General features: G+C 37.4%; 1 protein-coding gene across 2 annotated transcripts in view; it reads left to right on the top strand.

The window, feature by feature from the left end:
* LOC109225613 (kinesin-like protein KIN-7O) overlaps window positions 1-19,771 on the top strand; it is a 37,787-nt gene extending 18,016 nt beyond the window's left edge. Inside the window, exons 14-32 of one of the 2 annotated variants that reach the window (XM_019390343.1) lie at window positions 645-701; window positions 5,950-6,189; window positions 6,273-6,338; window positions 6,416-6,586; window positions 6,697-6,801; window positions 9,250-9,333; window positions 9,465-9,614; window positions 9,805-9,918; window positions 10,067-10,135; window positions 10,214-10,417; window positions 10,500-10,688; window positions 12,451-12,657; window positions 12,797-12,886; window positions 12,981-13,121; window positions 13,589-13,686; window positions 14,374-14,452; window positions 18,402-18,545; window positions 18,708-18,779; window positions 19,324-19,771. In XM_019390343.1, coding sequence (XP_019245888.1) covers window positions 645-701; window positions 5,950-6,189; window positions 6,273-6,338; window positions 6,416-6,586; window positions 6,697-6,801; window positions 9,250-9,333; window positions 9,465-9,614; window positions 9,805-9,918; window positions 10,067-10,135; window positions 10,214-10,417; window positions 10,500-10,688; window positions 12,451-12,657; window positions 12,797-12,886; window positions 12,981-13,121; window positions 13,589-13,686; window positions 14,374-14,452; window positions 18,402-18,545; window positions 18,708-18,779; window positions 19,324-19,551 — 2,508 coding nt within the window. In that variant the 3' untranslated portion in view covers window positions 19,552-19,771. Of the gene's footprint in view, window positions 1-644; window positions 702-5,949; window positions 6,190-6,272; window positions 6,339-6,415; window positions 6,587-6,696; window positions 6,802-9,249; window positions 9,334-9,464; window positions 9,615-9,804; window positions 9,919-10,048; window positions 10,136-10,213; window positions 10,418-10,499; window positions 10,689-12,450; window positions 12,658-12,796; window positions 12,887-12,980; window positions 13,122-13,588; window positions 13,687-14,373; window positions 14,453-18,401; window positions 18,546-18,707; window positions 18,780-19,323 lie in introns of both variants that reach the window. The other variant, XM_019390341.1, reaches the window with a different exon arrangement.

Here is a 20,424-nt window from a genome sequence, read left to right as displayed (position 1 = left end):
ACCCCCCCCCCCCCCACCCCACACACACACAAACACCTCCTTATACAAGCGCTCATAAAACCCATAATCACCCCTTTTTACCTCCTTCTCTCCCCATTTACCTCTAGAGACTCTATAAAGTTCCTCCTACGGTTTGCAACTGCTACCCTATGAAAAACTTAGTGTTAGAATCCCTTTCTTTTAACCACAGCGCCCTCAACTTTTGCCTCCATATAGTCTCTTGTGCTATTGCTAACTCAGCTAACTAATTCTTCACCTCCCCTTACGTGAGTCTGAGACCTTCCAGCTAGTTTCTGCAAAACAAAAATTTGAGCTCATTTGGGATTATTGTTTAAAGTAGTGGCTTTGCTCTATGCTAGATTTATTGGGTGAATCCAATAAATTCTTAAGGATTCGTAGTCCTTCCTTGGAAGAACGCCCAGGGGCATAACAAATTTTCTGTTTGAGGAGAAAATTCAAAATCTGCTACCAATTCCTAAAATAGGCCTCTTTGCATTTCTGGAAAAATTGCTTATGTAATCTTAGTCAATGAAGGCAATACGACATACATCACCTATTAGCATTTGATTTGGTCTTCTACCCTTAGCTTTCTTTTATTTCTGTTCTCTTGTGATTAATTTGATGTTATATCTTCTGCATTCTAGGATAAACGGCGGTATACATGCTGCCCAGGTAACGTTTCAAGGGAGGCTTTGAAGGAGGTGAGATTTGATTTCCGTTGGTAGTGTTACCATACGTTATCTTTTGTTGTGTAAATAGGAGCAGTAGATTATTATTGACCATATTTGTGCAATGCTGCATCACAAGATGCATTTTATTAGTACTATGAATCTGCATCAATAGTGTTCTTGGTGTATGAATCGACTGCCGCAGAGTACTTGAGAAATTTGTTGCTAATTTGTGTTTAAGTGCATCAGTTAGATAAGTTGGTTTTAATGGTCATCATATTGTTAGGACACCGTGCATAAACTCATTAAGGATGGTTGACACTCAATGCAAAGGGATGTTTTAATGCTCTATCAACTGCAGTGTTTATTCAGAAAGCTCACTTGAATCTATACTAGTTTCAGTGAAAGTACTTGAGCATGCAAGTCAATGAAATTCGAGAAAACTAAAAAGTAAGCCAACTATTATGTACTAAACATTTATAATAATTTCTTTTTTTTTTTTTTGATTTGCACCGGGTGTCCGAGTCTCTATGAGACCCGAATAATCCCGGGGGTGCACAGGCCCTCGGCAAGGAGTTTCCCGCAAGTGCACCACGGTTAATTCAGGTTTTACCCAGTCCGATGGCCCTCAGAAATTGTTTGCACCCAGTGGATTTCGAACTTGAGACCTTGAAAGGGAGCATACCCCAAGGCTCATTTCAGAGACTTCCCTCAAGTTTTCATCAAGCACTAACCTCAAGTTAGTGCTAATTTTAGAGACTTCCCTCAAGTTTTCGCTTTGTAGCACTAACCTGCCTTGTGGTTTACAATATTAAGCTTACCTCCCTTTTCTCTAATTTTTTATAACAATTCTTGACATATTTATTGTTATTAAACTGTTCTAATTAATTAATTTTATAGAATATCTTCTTTATCATATTCTTTAGTGATAAAAATGCAATTCATTAATAAAAGGTTAGCCAAGTATGATGAAATAGTAACTGATAGGGATAATTTCAGAGCCCTCCCTCTAAGTTTCTATCCTAGTTTTGAATGCCTTTAGAAGAGCCTGTCATGCGTCTATTTGCACCAGAATGAACAATCCAAGAATTAAGGCGAGCAACAAAGGCAGTACCTGATTGCACATGATTGGAGTCAAGTTTGGATAGGAGGCGACGGAGAAGCTGAATTTCATCCGAAGACAAGATTTCTCCGGAAACTGTCTCCTTGAATGTCTCTATATTTCTGCCCAATCATAAGGGAATCTGAAGAAAATTGCTCAAAAACAATCTGCCTCGCTGGAAACCAAATTTGTCTCGAGCGAACCTTAGCCCCGGTGAACGGAAAAATCAAAACTGGTAGGGATAGGCTCGGAATGTTCTCGCGACCCTAATAGAAAAGAAAATTCCCAAAACAAAACTAACCAGAATGAGTTTGTGTTGTGGACATCCACCAAGAGAGAGTAAAACTCGACCTCTTTGATAAAACGGAACCCTCGTGCTGCGCGGGAGATAGCTCACCACAAAAATGCAGCAATATACCATGTAGGTTTTGAGAATAAGAAAAAGCTTCTTATATTTCTGTGTGTGATTACATCCCATGAGCAGGGGAATTTATACAAAATTCCTAATGCTAATTAAGGAAATAAAATAAATCTATACAATCAATCCAGCTATCAAATTAAATCAGATCTCCTAAATATAATCAAATCTCCTGAAATCATGCTAATCAACACTCCTAAATCAAATCTCCTTGAATCATGCTAATCAACAATTTATCAAATCCTTTAATGATAAAAAAATGTGATTCATTGATAAAAAATAGCCAAGTATGGTGTAGTAAAGATTGAGAAGGATAATTTCTAAGGCCTCCCTCAAAGTTTCGCTTCGTAACTAACCTTATGGTTTACGGTATTATGCTTACTTTTCTTGTTTTGATTTTTTTGTAACCATCATTTTTGACATATTTGTCATTAATGTAAAGGAATTACAATTTGAGTAATTTGCCCTTTTCTGATATTGAACTCTTCTAATTAGTTAATTTTATCAAAATATCTTCTTTAACAAATTCTTTAATGATAAAAAAATTTGATTCATTGGCTTGAATCTCTTTTTCGATGGAAACCTTTGCTCCAAATTCTTCTTCCTCTTCCAACTCAATCCTCCCCGCGAACATTGGATCCAGATTCCTTGCACGCATTAAAATATGCCATTTAAAATTTACCACTATGAGCACCAAATGAGGGCACTAAAACTCCAATCTAGAATCCTAGGAAAGCTATTTCCATTTTTTTACTTTTTGCTAGGTACCATTAACTACGTTGTGCTCTTATGATCTACTCTAAATTCTTTTTCTTCACTACAAATGCATCTTCATATAATGAACATTCTAACACGTTAGAAACCATTGAAAACAAAAATTAAATAAAGACCTTCAACACTATGGAGACTAAGGTCGAATTTCAATTTGCAGAGAAGATTGAAGAGGAAGAGGAAGAGGAATTTGAAACCAAGAAAAAATGACTTTCGAGCCAAGGAATCACGTGTTTTATTATTAAAGAATGTGCTAAAGATGACATTTAGATAAAATTAATTAGTTAGAAAAGCTTAATATTATAAAAGGGAAAATCTGTGAAAATGTAATTCTTTTTCATTAATAATAAAGATGTTAAAAACTGTTACAACTTATAAAAAAACCAAAACAAGGAAGCTAAGTGTAATATCCTAAACTACAAGGACATTAATGTTACGAAGCGAAACCTAGAGAGAAATCTTTGAAATTGTCCCTAGTTGGTATAATGATGTATGATGTACTCGTGGAGTTGGAGGAACTATCCTAAGACTACTGAAAATGAAAGCCTAGTTGAATACAATGGCAATAAGGGAACTTCAAGTATATTGTAGTTTTCAGTGGCATTTATGCCAAAATTTAATGGGTTGATGCATATCCCTTTGAACTTGCAAAATATTGTCCTTACACACTTTAGACCCCAACATATAAGTTGAAATATGTGTATGTGTAATTAGTGCTAGCCCCATATATAGTTGGAGTATATGTATTATATATAAGGCTCATTGTATCATTGTTAATACGTTAATAATATTTTTTCCGTATATTATTTCTCACATGGTATCAGAACGGCATTGAGAAAACATTCGGGAAAGAAAACCCAGCCTAAACAGTTGTCGTGCTTCAATTCAGGCAACCTTTTCTACGGCGTTTTTTTGTCAAAATCAATTTTTGGTGGTGTTGTGCAAAAAGCAACACCACCACAAGGTCCCCCAACCCTCGGCGATCAAACCCCAAAAAGAATCTCCGGCAACAGAGGCTCCACACGTTTTCACGCACTGATCGGAGTATTTTTTTTTTCCAGCGAGATCTATTCCACGCGCCGGCCCATGGACCTCTTCCAGCCATTTTCTGGCCGACCTTCTTCAGGACAACTTGGTCGCAATGCTCTTCCTACTCGACCCATTAAGTTTAAACCTAATTCCGGTGACTTTTTTATTTTGTGGCGTTCTATTTGCAATTTCCGGCGATCGTTCCGGCAACTTTTTTCTTTTTCCAAGCTACAATTTTTGTGAGTTACATGGTAATAAACCTCTCTTCAATCCAACATATCTTTACGGTTTGATGTTTTTTATTCTAAAACATGGGTGCTGCAAATTCAACCTTTATGATTATTTCTGAACCCCTACTTGGGAGTTCAAATTATTTATCTTGGGCTTCGTCTGTCGAGTTGTGGTGTAATGGTCAAGGTGTTCAAGACCACTTAACCAAAAAGGCTAGTGAGGGAGATGAAAAGGCTAAAGCACTTTGGGAGAAGATCGATGCTCAGTTATGTAATATCCTGTGGCGATCCATTGATTCCAAATTGATGCCTTTGTTTCGTCTCTTCCAGATATGTTATTTAGTTTTGGAAAAGGCTCGTACCTTGTATGCTATGATCGTCTGTCATCACCCTATTATGCTTTTTTATCTTCTTTGTCCTCTGTTTCCATCCCTAAGTCTATAGGTGAAACTGTCTCTGGATGGCGACATGCTATGATTGATGAGATATCTGCTTTACATTCGAGTGGTACTTGGGAGCTTGTTCTCTTCCTTCAGGTAAATCATTGTTAGTTGTCGTTGGGTTTATGCAGTCAAAGTTGGTCCGGATGGCCAAGTTGATCGACTTAAGGCCCGTCTTATTGCCAAAGGATATACTCAGATATTTGGGCTCGATTACAATAATACTTTCTCTCCCGTGGCTAAAATAGCATCAGTCTGCCTTTTTCCATCCATGGCTGTTGTTTGCGATTGGTCTCTCTATCAGTTGAACATTACGAATGCTTTTCTTCGCGGTGATCTTGAGGATGAAGTTTATATGAAGCAACCACCTGGTTTTGTTGCTCAGGGGGAGTCTAGTGGCCTTGTGTGTCGCTTGCGCCGGTCACTTTATGGTCTAAAACAGTCTCCTCGAGCCTGGTTTGGTAAGTTCAGCACAGTTATCCGGGAGTTTGGCATGACTCGTAGTGAAGCAGGAGAATTTCAATGGCGGAAGAGAAAAGTGGCAAAGTTAATTGCATGAGTTACAAGTATTAAATTGCACCCACTATGATAGTGTGCCCTTCAATTGTATACTAAGTATTTTAGTTTTAAAAAATAGATGTTCGCATCATCTGGGAAGACCGAAAATTCTTTTCCCTAAAGAAGAAAACTTATTAAATATGATTTTGTTTTACACTTCAAGCTTTCTGTATCACTGAGAAAAGGTATTTGTTGACATACCATTTCTGGACATGGGAAAGAGTCCATAGAATGCTATGCTTTGATAGCAACAAAGCCAACTATATCTATCTCACTGTAATCGACTCCGATAATCTTTCTTTATATTTATCTCTTTTAGGGAATGCTGTTCTGCTTTTTACATATTAATTTCTGAATCTTCAGAACAAGTTTGGCATTACTTTCTGTGATTGAAGCATGACCATCTAAAGCTGGGGATGTGCCAAGAACAGCGAAAGTAGGGTTGAGATAGTCCTAAAGGAGTATATCTGCATCCTTAGTTTTCTGTAATTATAGTTTAACTTCTCTTAGTTATCAGTTGAGGTCTCCTTGTTATCATCATCCCTCCATCTCCACCCAAAAAAAGGAAAAGAAATTAATCAGATGTTTATTTCTTATATAATTGACATTGAGGTTTTTCTGCTCATTGTTATTAGTTTCAGAGTTCATTGAGTTTATCAAAGTTCAATGATCTCGTGAAGCAGGCTTTACCTATGCACACAGAAATTAAATATTTTATTCTCTGCTGCTTCAGTTGAACTCCGCAGTCACAGAGGAGGCTTCTGTAGTCGAAGCCAAAAGGATAGAACGTGACATTGGACCCCTACTTCCTTTTGAAGAACTATTAGATGCTGACAGCATTGGAGACTCTGTCAAGCAAGATGACAATTCAAGGAGTAATCAATTGGAAGGCTGTACTCTCCCTGGCCCGCGGGCTTTGTTGCATGTGACTAGCAGGAGAAAAGGAGCCTCTAGAAAAAAAAGCTCCTCAATGGTTCTCACATCACTCCGCTATTTGAACTTTCTTTCAAAATAGTATTATACCACTGATTATCTTATTTTTTTAAATCCTGGCAGGAAGACAATGAATTATCGGAACTTCAAAGGGAGTATGAGGAGTTGCTTTTAAAATTTGAATCACATGTAAGTTCTTTTGATTTGCTTCTTTTATTTCTGATTCTGCAGCCTGGTTTCTTAGTTTAGTCTTTTGCTTTTGCTAGAAAACCGCAAGTGAGGTAAAAGTTGACTATCTAACAAGGAAGCTTTTTGAGGCTGACATTCATCTGGTCGATGGTTCTGAGCAAGACGATAATTCTTTGATGCACTTGAATGGAAGCAAAACTTTGAGAGAGTCGGAAGCTATTTTGGTGATTAAGCAGCTGCAAGAGAAGGTGTCCTCTCATTTCTTTCTTTCTCATCTTCCTGTCATCTATATAAATAAGATTCCCTTGTCCTTTTTCCTCTTTTTAAGTATTTCTCAGAATGCGGAACTTTTGTTCAGATCACTGTGCTAGAGATGGAGAGATCCTCAAGCCAACTAAATTTGGACTCTGTTGTTGAGATAGCAACAGAGCAAACCATTTCTGCAAGAGAGAAGCATGAAGAGGTAATATGGACTTCACTTTTTATGCACTGGAAATTGCAATTATGATGATTTATCTCCTTATATTGAGAGAGCAGTGTTGTCAAAGGCTCATTTGAGGCGCACTTAAGCCCTGAAGCTCAGAAAAGCTCATGGAGGGTGCTTCCCCTTGCTTAAGCTGTGCTTTAGTGTAGGCAAGGCACTAAGGCGTGCACACTCATTGCCCATGAATTCTATCTTGAATCGAACGGTACTAAACATCAAATATAATTGGCAAATAAGTGTATTAGTTATTAAGGAAAACAATATGAATGAATTTGTTATTTTTCCTTAAATTACATATATATTTTTATTTTTCCCTTCATTCCGCCTTTTTTTTTTTTACTAAAATCCACACTTAAATTGTGCTTTGCGCTTAAAGCCCCAATACACATGGAACGCTTTTTAGAGCTTTTCGCCTTTGACAACACTGTGAGAGAGCAGACAAAGTGGTGATATATTCATGTTCACTTGAGAATTTCTCTGCTAGTGGCATAAATGTTGTGGCTGTATCTATCCCAACCATTGCATTCTCACAGTCACAGCTGTTTGACTGTTACAAAGAAACTGTTTCTTCCTGATAGAATACTAAGAAAGTTCTCTTTCTCCCACTTGCGTGATAAACGCACAAGGAAATATTGAACATGTGGTAGTCTTCTATATATCTGTAATAAGTGTTGCTTGATTAGTAATATTCTAGTTTATAAATGTTGGCATGTCATTACTAAATATTGCTTTCAAAATCTAACTAGTAACGAAGACGAGAAGCCACATAAAGAGCCCAAACCGATGATGCTGAATCTGAATTTGAAAATCCACATGTTTCTTTGATTCATTACGTCTTATTTCTTCCTTTTCACCTTAGTCACATTTTTGAATTCTTTTAATTTTTTTTATTACATAGAGGGACTAGGGAAGGGGAAGGGAATGGAGATATTCGAACCCGCGTATATTATGTTGGACAGTGTCGTTAAGGGCTTGCTTAAAGCGCGCTTAAGCCCTGAAGCTCAGTGAAGTCCAGGTTGTACGGTTCGCCTCGCTTAATTTGGCCCTTTAGTGTAGGCATCAAGGTACTAAGCCGCGTGCACCTTCACCGATGAGTTTTGTCTTTAGGGAACAACAACCCAGATACATATATAGCTTAAATATAGTTTTTCCATTGTTTTGTCCAAATAATTGTTGTTTGTGTTTATAGTTACATTTTCATGCATTACATTTCTATTTTCTTTTCTGTCATGGTGCTTTTCTTCGCTAAAGCCCACACTTTATTTGCGCTTTGCATTTAAAGCTCCAACACATTTTGGCACTTTTTGCGCTTTTCGCCTTTGCCTACTTTGGTGTAGGAGATCTGCAGCGGTACCACTAGGCTATAAGCCGTGGTGATCGAAGATCTCATTCTTAATCTTAGCCCCAAGATGCATTCTCAAAAACTATGTAGTGATTAAAATTAGAAGATGTATTAGGCTTTTTTGTTTTTGGTGTAGACAGTTTTACACAGAAGATACTGTCTCAATCAGAGAAATTCTAGGCTCCTGCTATGATTACTGTACTGTCTTCTATTTTTGCTCTCTTGTAAATATGGTTTCAATACAACCTATCTACTGTTTTTAATATATACATACGTTACCATCTCAAAAAAAAAAAAAAAAAAAAAAAATAGAATGATGTATCCTGATGGTGATTTTTATCTATTCAATATTTATTGGTTTTATTTATTAAATGAAGCTTTAAATAGTATTTTGCTTTCCTTTTGCATTTTCGGTAGGAAGGGGAGCCTTGACGTAACTGGTAAAGTTGTTGCCATGTGATCAGGAGGTCACGGGTTCGAGCCGTGAAAACAGCCTCTTGCAGAAATGCAGGGTAAGGCTACGTACAATAGACCCTTGTGGTCCGGCCCTTCCCCGAACCCCGCGCATAGCAGGAGCTTAGTGCACCGGGCTGCCCCCCCCTCCCCCCCCCCTTTTTTTTTTTGGTTTTGTTTTGCATTTCCGGCAGAAATATGTCTCTTAGTCCCCTCTTTCTTACCTCACATGCATCATATCTGTTTCTTCTGCACGTGCCACATCTCAGAGTGGGAATCAGTGTTTGGCCTTTTTGTTTTGCTTGTTGAGTATGTCTGGGATATCCTGTTCCTTGTACCATATTCCATCTGGTACAGAGCCTAACTGCTTAAGTGACTCATAAAACACATTAGGATGGTAATAGCTTTCGAGTTGAGTGGGTATAGCATGTCTCTATTGGATGCAGACTCAAATGATCCTGCCACTCAAAGAAGCCAAGGAAACCGGTGTTATTCTGCATCTGTATAAGCACGTTTTCAAGCCAATTCTTTGACTGCTAGGATCTCATTTTTACATTGATATTTACATTTGATATCCATAATACCTTTCATTTAAGCGGTACAGTGCAATGACTTCTGTTTTAATGCTTTAGCTTTACCAAGAGCTTTTGAGTGCAAAACTTGAGGCACAAGGGGCTCATGAACAACTTGCTTCAATGCAATCTGCAGTACTTGTTGTAAGTTCATTTCCACCCTAATATTGCTTGATGATAATTAAGACTGACATTCTTTAGGCCTCCGCTTTAAGCATGCTATATAACCATTTTTCATATGTCTCCTGGGGCATTAATGGATACACTTCTTTCAGGAGGATAACATGAACTCTGAAATTGAGCTGCTGAGAGAGGTTCAAGACATGATGTCTGAATTTGAAAATTCACGAACCTTAATTGATTCACTCATTCCTGTGGTAGAGGAACTTGTCCTGTCTTTCTCTGCCATATCCAAACTAGTTCTTGTGAGTACTGTATGTCATTGCATAATCAATTTTAAATTTGGTCATTCTTTTCATATATTCCTGGCATGTATTAAATATGTTCTTAAAACAATACACGGTGTTATCACTTGTATATTCTATATATTAATTCTAGTACTATAGTTTATTATCTATGTGTATTCTACGACCTGATCTGGTTTCCCACTTTCAGGATTTGAAGTCTTCAGCACTTGACAGTTCCAACCAAATACGATCCATAATTAGAAACCATGAGAAACTACAATCTTTCTTGAGGCAAAAGATTAATGTAGTTGAGGATGAAAAGGTGCGAATTGACTGCATTTCCTTTTTGTTTGTCTTTATAATTAGAACTTTGACTACCAAGTTTATCTCACATTTCGATTATTTGAGTTTCTGTTGAAAGTACCTTTTAACGCTTGCTAATCAAAATCTAGATTCTACTGGATAATCAGTCTTTGGATCTGCATAATCAGATAGAAGAACTGAAAAGAGCTATTGAAGATTCTGGAAATGCATTAACAGTAAGTTGCTTCACTTTCTCTGATATCTTCCCTTTTTTATATCTCCACTTGTGCTGACAGAATCATGTTCTTTTCCAGGAAATCTCTGAAAAATGTGAAGCAGAAAAATCTGAACACTTATCTCAAATTCAAAGTCTTCAAAAGGAACTGTCATGCTTATCTTCTAGTTCCTTAGTCAGAGAGAAGGAAAGCATTAGAAAAGATTTGGAGAAAACAAAAGCAAAGTTGAGAGACACAGAATCCAAACTTAGGAATGCCATCCAGGAGAAGACAAAACTTGAGGTCTCATTCAAATTGTTCTGAAAGTTGATTTTCTTGTGCGTCTGAGGCATTTCTATCTTTTCTGACAGTATCACATTCTTAGGGTGAAAGAGCTTGTGCTGAGAGGGAAATTAAACGCTTGAATGGACAGAGGGCTATTCTTGAGCGTGACATCAATAAACGAGACTCGATCATTGGAAGAAGGCGTGATTCAGTTGTTGATAGGAGCTCTAATATGTTTGACTCCAAAAGAGCCAAGAATTCCTCTGTTTGTGCTGAACATGCTGTGCAGGTAGGTATGGTGTGCTCAAACTATAGTGTAAATAAGTTCAAGAAGTGTCCTATATTCCTTGAATGTATACTGGAACAGCAAAAACCACTTTCCACATTGTCTGTTGGTCCAGTTTTGAAATTAGTGTCACACATGTAGATTGAGCCTAACTTTATGTTGCTGAAGGAATCTGGGTGTCCACCGCAAAAACTTAAAGCAATGACTAGAGTGGTCCTAGACCTTTATAAAATACTTTGGAAGCCCTTACACAACCTATGTGGGACATTTAATAACTTAACACTCTCCCACACACGTACTCCAATTCTGGTGGTTCACACATGAACTTTGTGGGTGTGAGAATAGGCTTACCCCAAGGTTGATTCTGATACCTTGTGAAAGAATCAGTGCATTTAGTCCAAAACCTTAAGTCAATGGTGGGAGTGGCCCTAGACCTTTATATACAACTTTTGAAGCCCTTAATCCATGCAGGAAAATCAATAGCTCAATAATGGCAAAACAGGAGGGCGGACCAAAAGTTGGTGTCTTTTTACTGTAACTTTTGTTCAAGAAACCATTGATTTTTGAATTTTCACCTGCCATTAAAAGAACTCCTGACAAGTAAAGTAGGACAAGCCTGAAAATTAACAAAAGGCTGTCCAAGCCAGGGCTTGGAGAGTGACATTTGTGCTTTCACTTCATTTTTTTTTTTGACTTTCACTTCATTTTCATGTTTAGGCTTTTTTGGTTCTGTCAATCTCATTCTAAATCCTCTTACAGCCCCCAAGGCATCGTTGTCTAACTTACATGCGACGTAATAACATTTTCAAATTAAAGGATCAGATCATCATATGGTAAAAGTACTTTACCCATGTTTCTTCTCCCAATCATCTTATGATGACGATCTCAGGATAACCTCAAACATTTCTAAGTGTTTAAACTTTATTACTAAATTAAGCATCACTAAACTTGGTATAAACATGCTATGTTTTCTGTGCCCTCAAAGAAAAGAAAACCTTATTGGTATGCATCATGAAGTCTATTCTGCTTCTGTTTATCTTAGAATATACTGATTTAGCAAAATTCCATAGCATGTTTGTTTCTTTCTTGAGATATTTCTCACCCAAGTTAGGTCTAGGAATCACTTTGAACTTTGTTTGTTAGCCCTATATTAAACAGCATGGGCAGCCCGGTGCACGAGGCATCCTGCGTTCACGTGAGGTCTGGGGAAGGGTGGCACCCTAAGGGGTAATGATGTAGACAACTTAACCTAATCTAAGCATTAGTGGCTGCTTCCACGGCTCGAACCCTTGATCTGTATTAAACAGCATGTTGGGCATTTAATGCCCATAAGACGCTCTGTCATTATATTTACTCTTTCCATCAATCTTATAAATAGTACTCCCTTTCATTCCGATTGATATGACACACTTTCCTTATTAGCCCGTTCCAAAAGGAATGACACATTTCTATATTTGGAAACAACTTAACTTTAAACTTTTCATTTATCCATTTTACCCTTAAGAGAAGCTTTTATAGCCACACAAATGTCATAGCCCCACAAGCTTTACCCCTTAAGCTTTAAGACTACAAGTTTCAAAAGTCTTTTTTTTCTTAAACTCCGTGTCGAGTCAAACTGCCTCGCTTAAATTGAAACAGAGGGAGTATCTCATATCCTTATGATATGAAAAGTAGATAAGTAATTGATTGCCTGCATTCTACTCGAGAGGAAGTTAGTTGTCCTTATTGCTTAGTCTTAAGCTACTTTTCCCTTTCTGGTGTGAAGGAGGAGTACAGGAAGCTGGAAGTGCTGGCATTTGAGATGGAGACAACTATTGCTTCTTTGGAAGAGGAATTAACAATTTCTCATGCGGAAAAAGAAGAAGCCATTTCTAGAGCAGAAAATTTGGCATGTGAATTGCAGGCTTTATCTGACGAGTTGAATATGTCAAATACAGAACTAAATATGCTGAAGGAAGAGGTGTCATCCCTTGTAAGTTTATGTTTGTTTACTTTTCCTCTGAGATTCCATGCCTTTTGAGCATGATTTATTAGCTTAGTTTCTACTGTTCTTTCTTCAGGAAAATAAAACATTAACTTATTGCTATTTTATTTTTTCTATGGCATTGCAGAGATTATGTTCGGAAGAATCTGAATCACGATGTCAGAGATTGGAAACTTCTGTCAACTTTTTGGTAGAAGAAAAAGAAGATTTAGCTATGGTACCAATTGAAGTTGCTTTGGGGAACATGTATTCTGAGGCTCCATTTAACTGTTTCAATTACGTCATTTATGAGTGCCTTCTTTCCTTTGCAGCAACTAACTGATGCCCTTTTGGCAATGGAGGAGGAAAAGGCCATATGGTTTGCAAGGGAGAAAGCTACAGTTGAAGCAATCAATGAAAAAGCAAAATCTTATAGTGCTGAAATCGCCACTCTATCACAGAAAATGACAGAGGTAACCTTCAGATTTACACAGGATTTAGTTGAACAATTTAAGCATATTCTAGAAACACTGCAGTGGCTCTTACTGATGATATTGAGGATCTCTTCAAGGACTCGGTGCTTGCATGCTATTCTCTTTGGTACACTGTCTAGAGGGAACATGATATTTATGGAAAATTTATTGCCGAGTTTAAAGCATAGTTAATTCAAAGCTAGTTCACATTTGAACTTCTTTCTTAAAAAATAATTAAGAGAATTGCTGTGAGGTCTGAGTACCATATTGTAAAATGTATCCTTTCTATTTGCTTTGAACATCTTATCTTGTGAGAGCTTTTGAAAAGCACATAGCTAAATTAAAGAAATCAAAGACATCCATTGAGGTGATGAACTTAGCAAAACATGTTGCACATTTCTGTACACGTCAGTTGCACGTGATTTACTTATTGAATCTTGATTTATGATCCTGAGTTTAAACTACAGGTGAAGAATGAACATGAGAGTTGTAGAATGCAGTGCAAGCTCCTTGAGGAGAGATTGGTCGTCTCAGAAAATAACGTGCGGTTGGAGAGAAGTTTCAGGTTTGTCTGTCCTTTGCTCCCCCATCACTCTGATATGTTGCTACTCCCTTTGTCCAAAAGGTTTTCAATCGTCAAGTGAAGTAACTATTGACTAATATTTTCAAGTGTATTCTGTTGTCTTTTTTAAAATGTATTTTGATGCAAGATCACAACATGTACTACCTTATGCTTTCTGAAATCTAAATTAATTTCAAGATTGAGTTTAATCCTGTCCTATTTAGCTCTAGTAAAATTGGTACTCGATAAGTAATAAGTGACTGGTAAATTGGGACAATGGGGTGTGTCTCTTTATGTGTCAGTGTACTTTTATAGCAGTGGTGTTGGGGCTAGCTTGTATGTACCTACACTACTCCACCGTGGACCTGCTCCTCCCACCGGCACTGATGGAAAGAAATCACCTAACATTTTGCTTCTGCTGAGATTTGAACCTGGTCTATCCGGGCTTTCACCAACTTCATTGAATGCTACTCCTCACACTTGGGTGCTAGGACAATGGAGTATATAATAGCTTGTTCATCTATTTCCTAAATTTTCTTGAGGTGCCTAGTTGATCAAATATGAACTTTGATTCTACAACTGCTACTACCCTCATCAATAGAGCTGGGTGTAATCTAGGTGCCATGAGTTCTGTATTCATTTAAACCTTTAGATCATTCTGCCTGATGATAAACATACATTGTTTTACAGTGAAGAGAAATTAGTAGAGATCGATCAACTTAGACTTGGCCTGAGAGTTGCTGAGGAACAATGTAAAAGATCTCAAGAGGTAATATGTTTGTACTTTGTCAAGCTTTCAGAATTTATATTGAAAGCGAGAATAATGATTCAGCCTAGAAAAGTATTCTGGGGTTCGCGAAGCTGGATATACTTTAGTTGAATAATTATGCTGTCTAACTCTTCTCGTACATGAGTTCGCTTTGTTGCTTATTTGACTTAGAAAGTGAGGAAGGGCTTTTGTTCTTCAGCATCAGCTTTACCACTCTGTCAGAAGCACTCCCCTCCAAGAAATTAATGAATAAAGAAATGATACATAGTGGTATACAACAGCTGGAGCCAAGTTATACTGGGACAGAATTTTTGCCTCGAGCTTGCTAATTTCGGAACCTTGGTGAATTCCTGGTATTATAAATTAATAATTCATGACATATTATGGTGAATAAGACAATCAAGCAATCAACTTTGCCTCAATCTCAAATGGTTGGGCTGACTATACAAATCCCTATATCCATTCCACTCTTTTGGGTCAATTTCATTTGAATACTAGTAACAGTTTGTCTTTTAGGTTAAATTAAGGGTTCTCTAAAGTTCAAGGATTTCATTATCTCACACTTCTTGCGTACACTGGCATACAAGTCTTTAACTAGACCAGAATGACTTCTGGAAATAATCGGGCATAATGTTTTCCTTTTTTTTTATATAAGTCAAGATTTGTTAGAACTGGTACCAAGATGGTACTAAGTACAAGTCAAATTCCACTACACCCACCAAACATATTACATGTCGTCGTCGTCCCCCCTCCCCCCCCCCCCCCTTAAAAAATACAAAATACAAATACTGATACTGATCCATCCTATATAGAGTATACAAGCACATCAGAGAAATAGATTCTTTTATACATTTGTTCTTGACTCTAGCAATCTGCAACCTCTTCCCTTCAGAGCATGCCTTGTTCTTTTTCCAGCCATACAGCCATGACAGATGGGAATGTTCCTCCATATCTTCTTCAAGTTTTTCTTCACTTTTTGAGCTTGCCAGATTTCCAAGAGACTACTAATATTCTCAGGAATCACCAGAGACACTCCCATAATAGTAAGAAAAAGCTCCCAGCATTGTCTTGATAATGTGCAGTGTAGAAATATAGCATCTGCTGCACTGAGAGAAACCTCTTCTTTGTAATTTATGCTGAGTTAGACAGGCATCCCTAGCTGCTAACCATCCAAAGCAAGCTACTTTCACAGGTGCTTTGGTCTTCCATATCATCTTCCTGGGCCGATTATGAATCTTTTGGCTGTTCTGTTGTTCTAGCATTTTATAACAGCTGTTTACTTAAAAAAGTTTATTCCTGCTATTCACCCAGATTAATCTGTCTACTCTGTTTAGATCAATGGAACATGTGTTCTGTTGTAATAGTCGGACATAATGTATGTGTAGCTACATCTAAGCCTTCATCTCAACTCTTTGGTATTGCCTAATATGATCCGTTGTTTCTATTTTGTTATGTTTTTAGCTAAGTCTGAATTAATTTCGAGAGATTGCAGGTCTTGTGAGACAACCCTCTATTGATTTTAGGTCTACCTAGTGATGTAACACTAGAAGGAAGGAAGGTGGGAGTTGTGGGGGGTGGGGGTGGGGTGGGGTTGGGGGGAGGTGACTACGGAGAGAATAATCGAGAGAGGAGAGAATAGGAAGGAAGAGAAGAGGAAAGAGAGAGAAACATAGAGAGAATGAATTACAGAGAGACAAAGAGAGGGAGACAGAAATAGAGAGATTAGGGAGGGGGATATTAATGCCAAATAAATGCAACAAAATGATTTGTTTCTGTCAAAGAAAGTACATGAAGATCTTATTTATAAGATAGGAAGTTTTGGTTGAATTAGAACTCTTGATACTACGACCTTCCAATCTCTAACTAAAATGATAAAATTAGATAATCTTATCTCTAAAATAAAATATGGTTACCGTTATTTTAGTTCCATGTAATAGATCAAGATAAATAATATGGAATGATAATGATATCCTCATGATTGAGTTCTTTTGTGTTCGCGGTGGAGAAAACTCGACAGTTGACTCTGACAAGTGAGCCTGATATGGTGAGGTAGTTCATCGTTCTATCTAAGTACTTGGGAAACCACCAATAGATTGGACAAACTTCTTTGGCAATGAGTAGCCAGCATAATACCACCAATCGATTGGACAAACTTCTTTGGCAATGAGTAGCCAGCATAATACTGATTTGTAGCAAAGAGGGCAACTACATAGCGAATCTAAACTTGTGCTTTGGTACCAATTTGATGTAGCGCTAGAAGGGAGGAAGGTAAGGGGTAGAAATGAGAAAGAGAAGAATGAGAGACGAATAGAGATGCAAGAGAGAGAAAGAGGGAGAGAGAGAGAGAGAGAGAGAGAGAGAGAGAGAGAGAGAGAGAGAGAGAGAGAGAGAGAGAGAGAAAGGTTAGGGAGATTTGTAACAATAAAGTAATTGTTCGATATTATGCAAGTCCATCAAAACAAAGCACATGAACAGAAATAGACTAAACCCCTAGAAGGAAAAAGGAATATTCTCCCGACAGCAAGTAGGGTAAGAGGAAAATTTATCAAAGGTTTCGCCTACAAAGACGAGTTGGAATGAGGCTCCCTTGCAACGTAATTTCTTCCTTTGCACCTGATTCTTACTGTCAAAGAAAGGAAACTAGCCCTGATATGGCTATATGGTCCCCAGTAAAAGATTGAAAGAACATAGACATATGGTCCATATAGAAAGGGAGGTTTGGACTATAGACTCTGGAAACTACTAATATTCTTATCTTCAACTAAAAGGATAAGAATAGGCAAAAGTTTAAAGTGATGACACTATCCTGATGATCTACCTCACCTAGCCCCATCTTAGTATCCTTAATCATCTTAATGGCACACTTATCAACTGTGCATTCAGAGATCTGTGTAGGACATTATGAAAACCATCTTATGCCACTTCCCATTTTATTCGTCACGTGTGTCACTAGCACCCTCTCTCTGATGTGATCATTTCCAATCTGGTACGATCTTGTATGACCGCACATCCATTTTGCTATTTGTGATTTGAATACGCTCATTTTGTGGATATGTTGTGTCTTAAAGACCCAACATTATTCTCATATAACATTGTTGGTCTTACAATCATTCCACATAATTTTGCGTTTTCACTTTGTTAGGTATCTTCCGGCACTCCCATGATACTCCTCCGTTTTAACCATCCACTATGTGTTGTATTTCACCTTGCATGCTATTCTCCTTGACAACCGAGTCTAGATCAAAATTGTCTTACATTTAGTCACCACAATCCCATCCAATCTCCTTACCTTCCTTCTACTTAAGAGGGCTAAGCTTGCAATTGCATATAATTTTCTTCTACTTATTCTAAAACTTTTACCATATAGAGTGCTTCTCCATAGTTCTAACTTCTAACTTTTGGTTGAATTTCACGCTACTGTTATCACCTATAAAATAATCCCAAAATTTATATAAGTAAAAGTGAAATACAAAGAAAATCTCAAGTGCATTCTTTACTCTCACAAAACACTGAAATGAAAAAAAAAGGGGCAATGACTTCCACATCTGCCAATGAGAACTCACTAAAAGTTCCCATGATTGTTTATCCTAAACTATGTGATCTGAACCTAAAGAAACTTCAATCATGATTGTCAAATATCCCGTTACAGTGTGGAGGCACTTAAAAGGACTGTTGCCACTGAAACTGTAATCATGAATTGATGAAGCTTATTACAAAATCCTAAATGCCATTGTGATGCTGTCAGTTTCTTCACCACTGCAGCTTTGCACGACAAACTTATCTCCTGATTTCAATCTAATTCAATATTATATGAATTTTGGACCTTTTCTGTAGCACACCAATTCAGTAGATATCCTTTTCTTGTCCAAGTTTCCAGCATCATTATATGTTGCTGCCATTTTGCACACCTGGTCTTTGTCTAATGAAATGTCACATTTTGCAACTGCAGATGCTGACACTGGAGCATCAGGATCTGCGCAAGGAAGTAGAACAGCTTCAGATGGAGTTAAGCATGCTTAGCAAAGAAAGAGTAGATCTGTTAGCCCGTATTAGAGAAGCGGAGACGGTGCCAATTCAGAGAGATGACTTTCAGGTTTACACTTGAATGCCATGAAATGCTAATTGTCAAATCTTCTTTCAGAACAAGTAAAGGAGATGTGATTCTCGTTTATCTGAGACAGATTATTACCAATTCATTATGTTACTTACTCTTTCTCTACTATGCTCGAGGATAACACTATATTTCGGTTGTCAGCTGTCAAATCCAGATCATGAAGTCGATCAGCTCAGCGAGAAGCTTTCATCTTTGGAGATCAAAATGCATGATGTAAGTAATCATAGATTGCAGCTATATTTGATTATGATGAGATATACACAGATGACAGGTTACCCTTTTGTGGCTATATTTTATAATTTGTCTTTTCTCTTTTTTTCTTGGTTTTTAGTATTATACTCTATCTCTATGTGATGATTGAGATTAAAGAAAGGAAATAATTTTGTAGCTTTTGCTTTCTACTCATAATGCCAACTTCTTTATGAAGCAGCTGTAAAGAGTAGCTTCTGCATCTGCTTTTATATGTAGCTTTTGCATTTGCTTAATTTCTGCATAATGAGGACAATCTGCTGAAAATGTTTGCATGTGTAATTAAGCGATGTATCCTTGGGTATGAATAACTATGAACTCAGCACATGTTTGTGATAAGTTGCACATGTAACTTCTAAGAGCAATCTGAGGCAAGTCGGGCGATTTATTTTAAACTTGTAAGAGCAATCTGAGCCAAGTCAGGCGGTTTATTTTAAGCTTATTTTCCTTGGACTGTCCTGTTATTTGCAAAAGAGAGTGGATGTGATTATCTGATATGTCTGAACAGGATGAAGTCAACCATATCAATGAGAAAGCTAAGCTGAGAATGAGACTTCGAGGGGCACAATCAAAATTGGATGCATTTCGTGTGAGGTACAATGAGGCGCTGGATGAGATGGACATAATGAACAAGAAATTTGAGGAGGCTTCATTAAAGCTGAAAGATCAGTTAGTTTCAAGTGGTCTTGAAATCCTCAGCCTCAAGAAGCAGCTTGCTTCTGCAAGGGGTCCTTGAATGGTTGATGTATCTCTGCATCTGTATTAAGTACATATCTGTTGGACGGTACCAATATATAGATCTTAACTAATCATTTGTATATAAAATTGTTCCCAGTGACTGCCAGTAGGTACTACGTTGAACTGCATTAATATGATTTTATAATGAGGAAAAAATTAGAGTTTCTTTATTTGTTTCTAACGGACAAATTAAAGTGAGACATGTTTGCTCCAGGAAACGAAATGGTGTAAATACTTGTTTGGTATCCATTAATGTGACTTGTTTAGTATTCATTTCATAAATGGATTTTTTTTTTCTTTTAAACCGTTTTCAACTGTTTACCATCAACAAAATGTATTTGGGCAATTTTTGAAAGGCGAAATACATAAACGGTCCCTTGAAGTTGTCCTCAACGACCAACTGAACACCTCAACTGAGCCTATTTTCAGGTAGACATTTCAAGCCTTTAATAAAGTAGGTCAACTAAACACCAGAGACCAACAAACTCATGCGTGTATTACAATTGCGGATGACATGTCAAACGGACAAATCATTAAATGACATGTGTATTTATTTTTAAAAAAAAAAATTATCTATTAACTTTCCTACCCAAAGAACATCTCCCACCCTAATTATTTGGTCACCATGGCTATCAAAACCTCCTACACGTTTTTCTTTCTCAAACCCAAATCAAAAATCATCCTAACCCACTTAAGTGATGATTTTCACCAGCAGAACCAGTTACCAAATTCAATTGTGGAGAAATTGAAAAGTTTTAGATGGATTTTTTTATGGCTTGAAAGGGGGTGGAGAGAAAGGTATGGGGTGGAGAGAAAGATATGGAGTTTCAATGGTAGCCCATCTGCTGGATGTCTTTCCAATCTCTGCACT

Source organism: Nicotiana attenuata, chromosome 5 (assembly GCF_001879085.1).
Source record: "Nicotiana attenuata strain UT chromosome 5, NIATTr2, whole genome shotgun sequence".
NCBI lineage: Eukaryota > Viridiplantae > Streptophyta > Magnoliopsida > Solanales > Solanaceae > Nicotiana > Nicotiana attenuata.
This window is presented reverse-complemented; position numbering and strand designations above follow the sequence as displayed.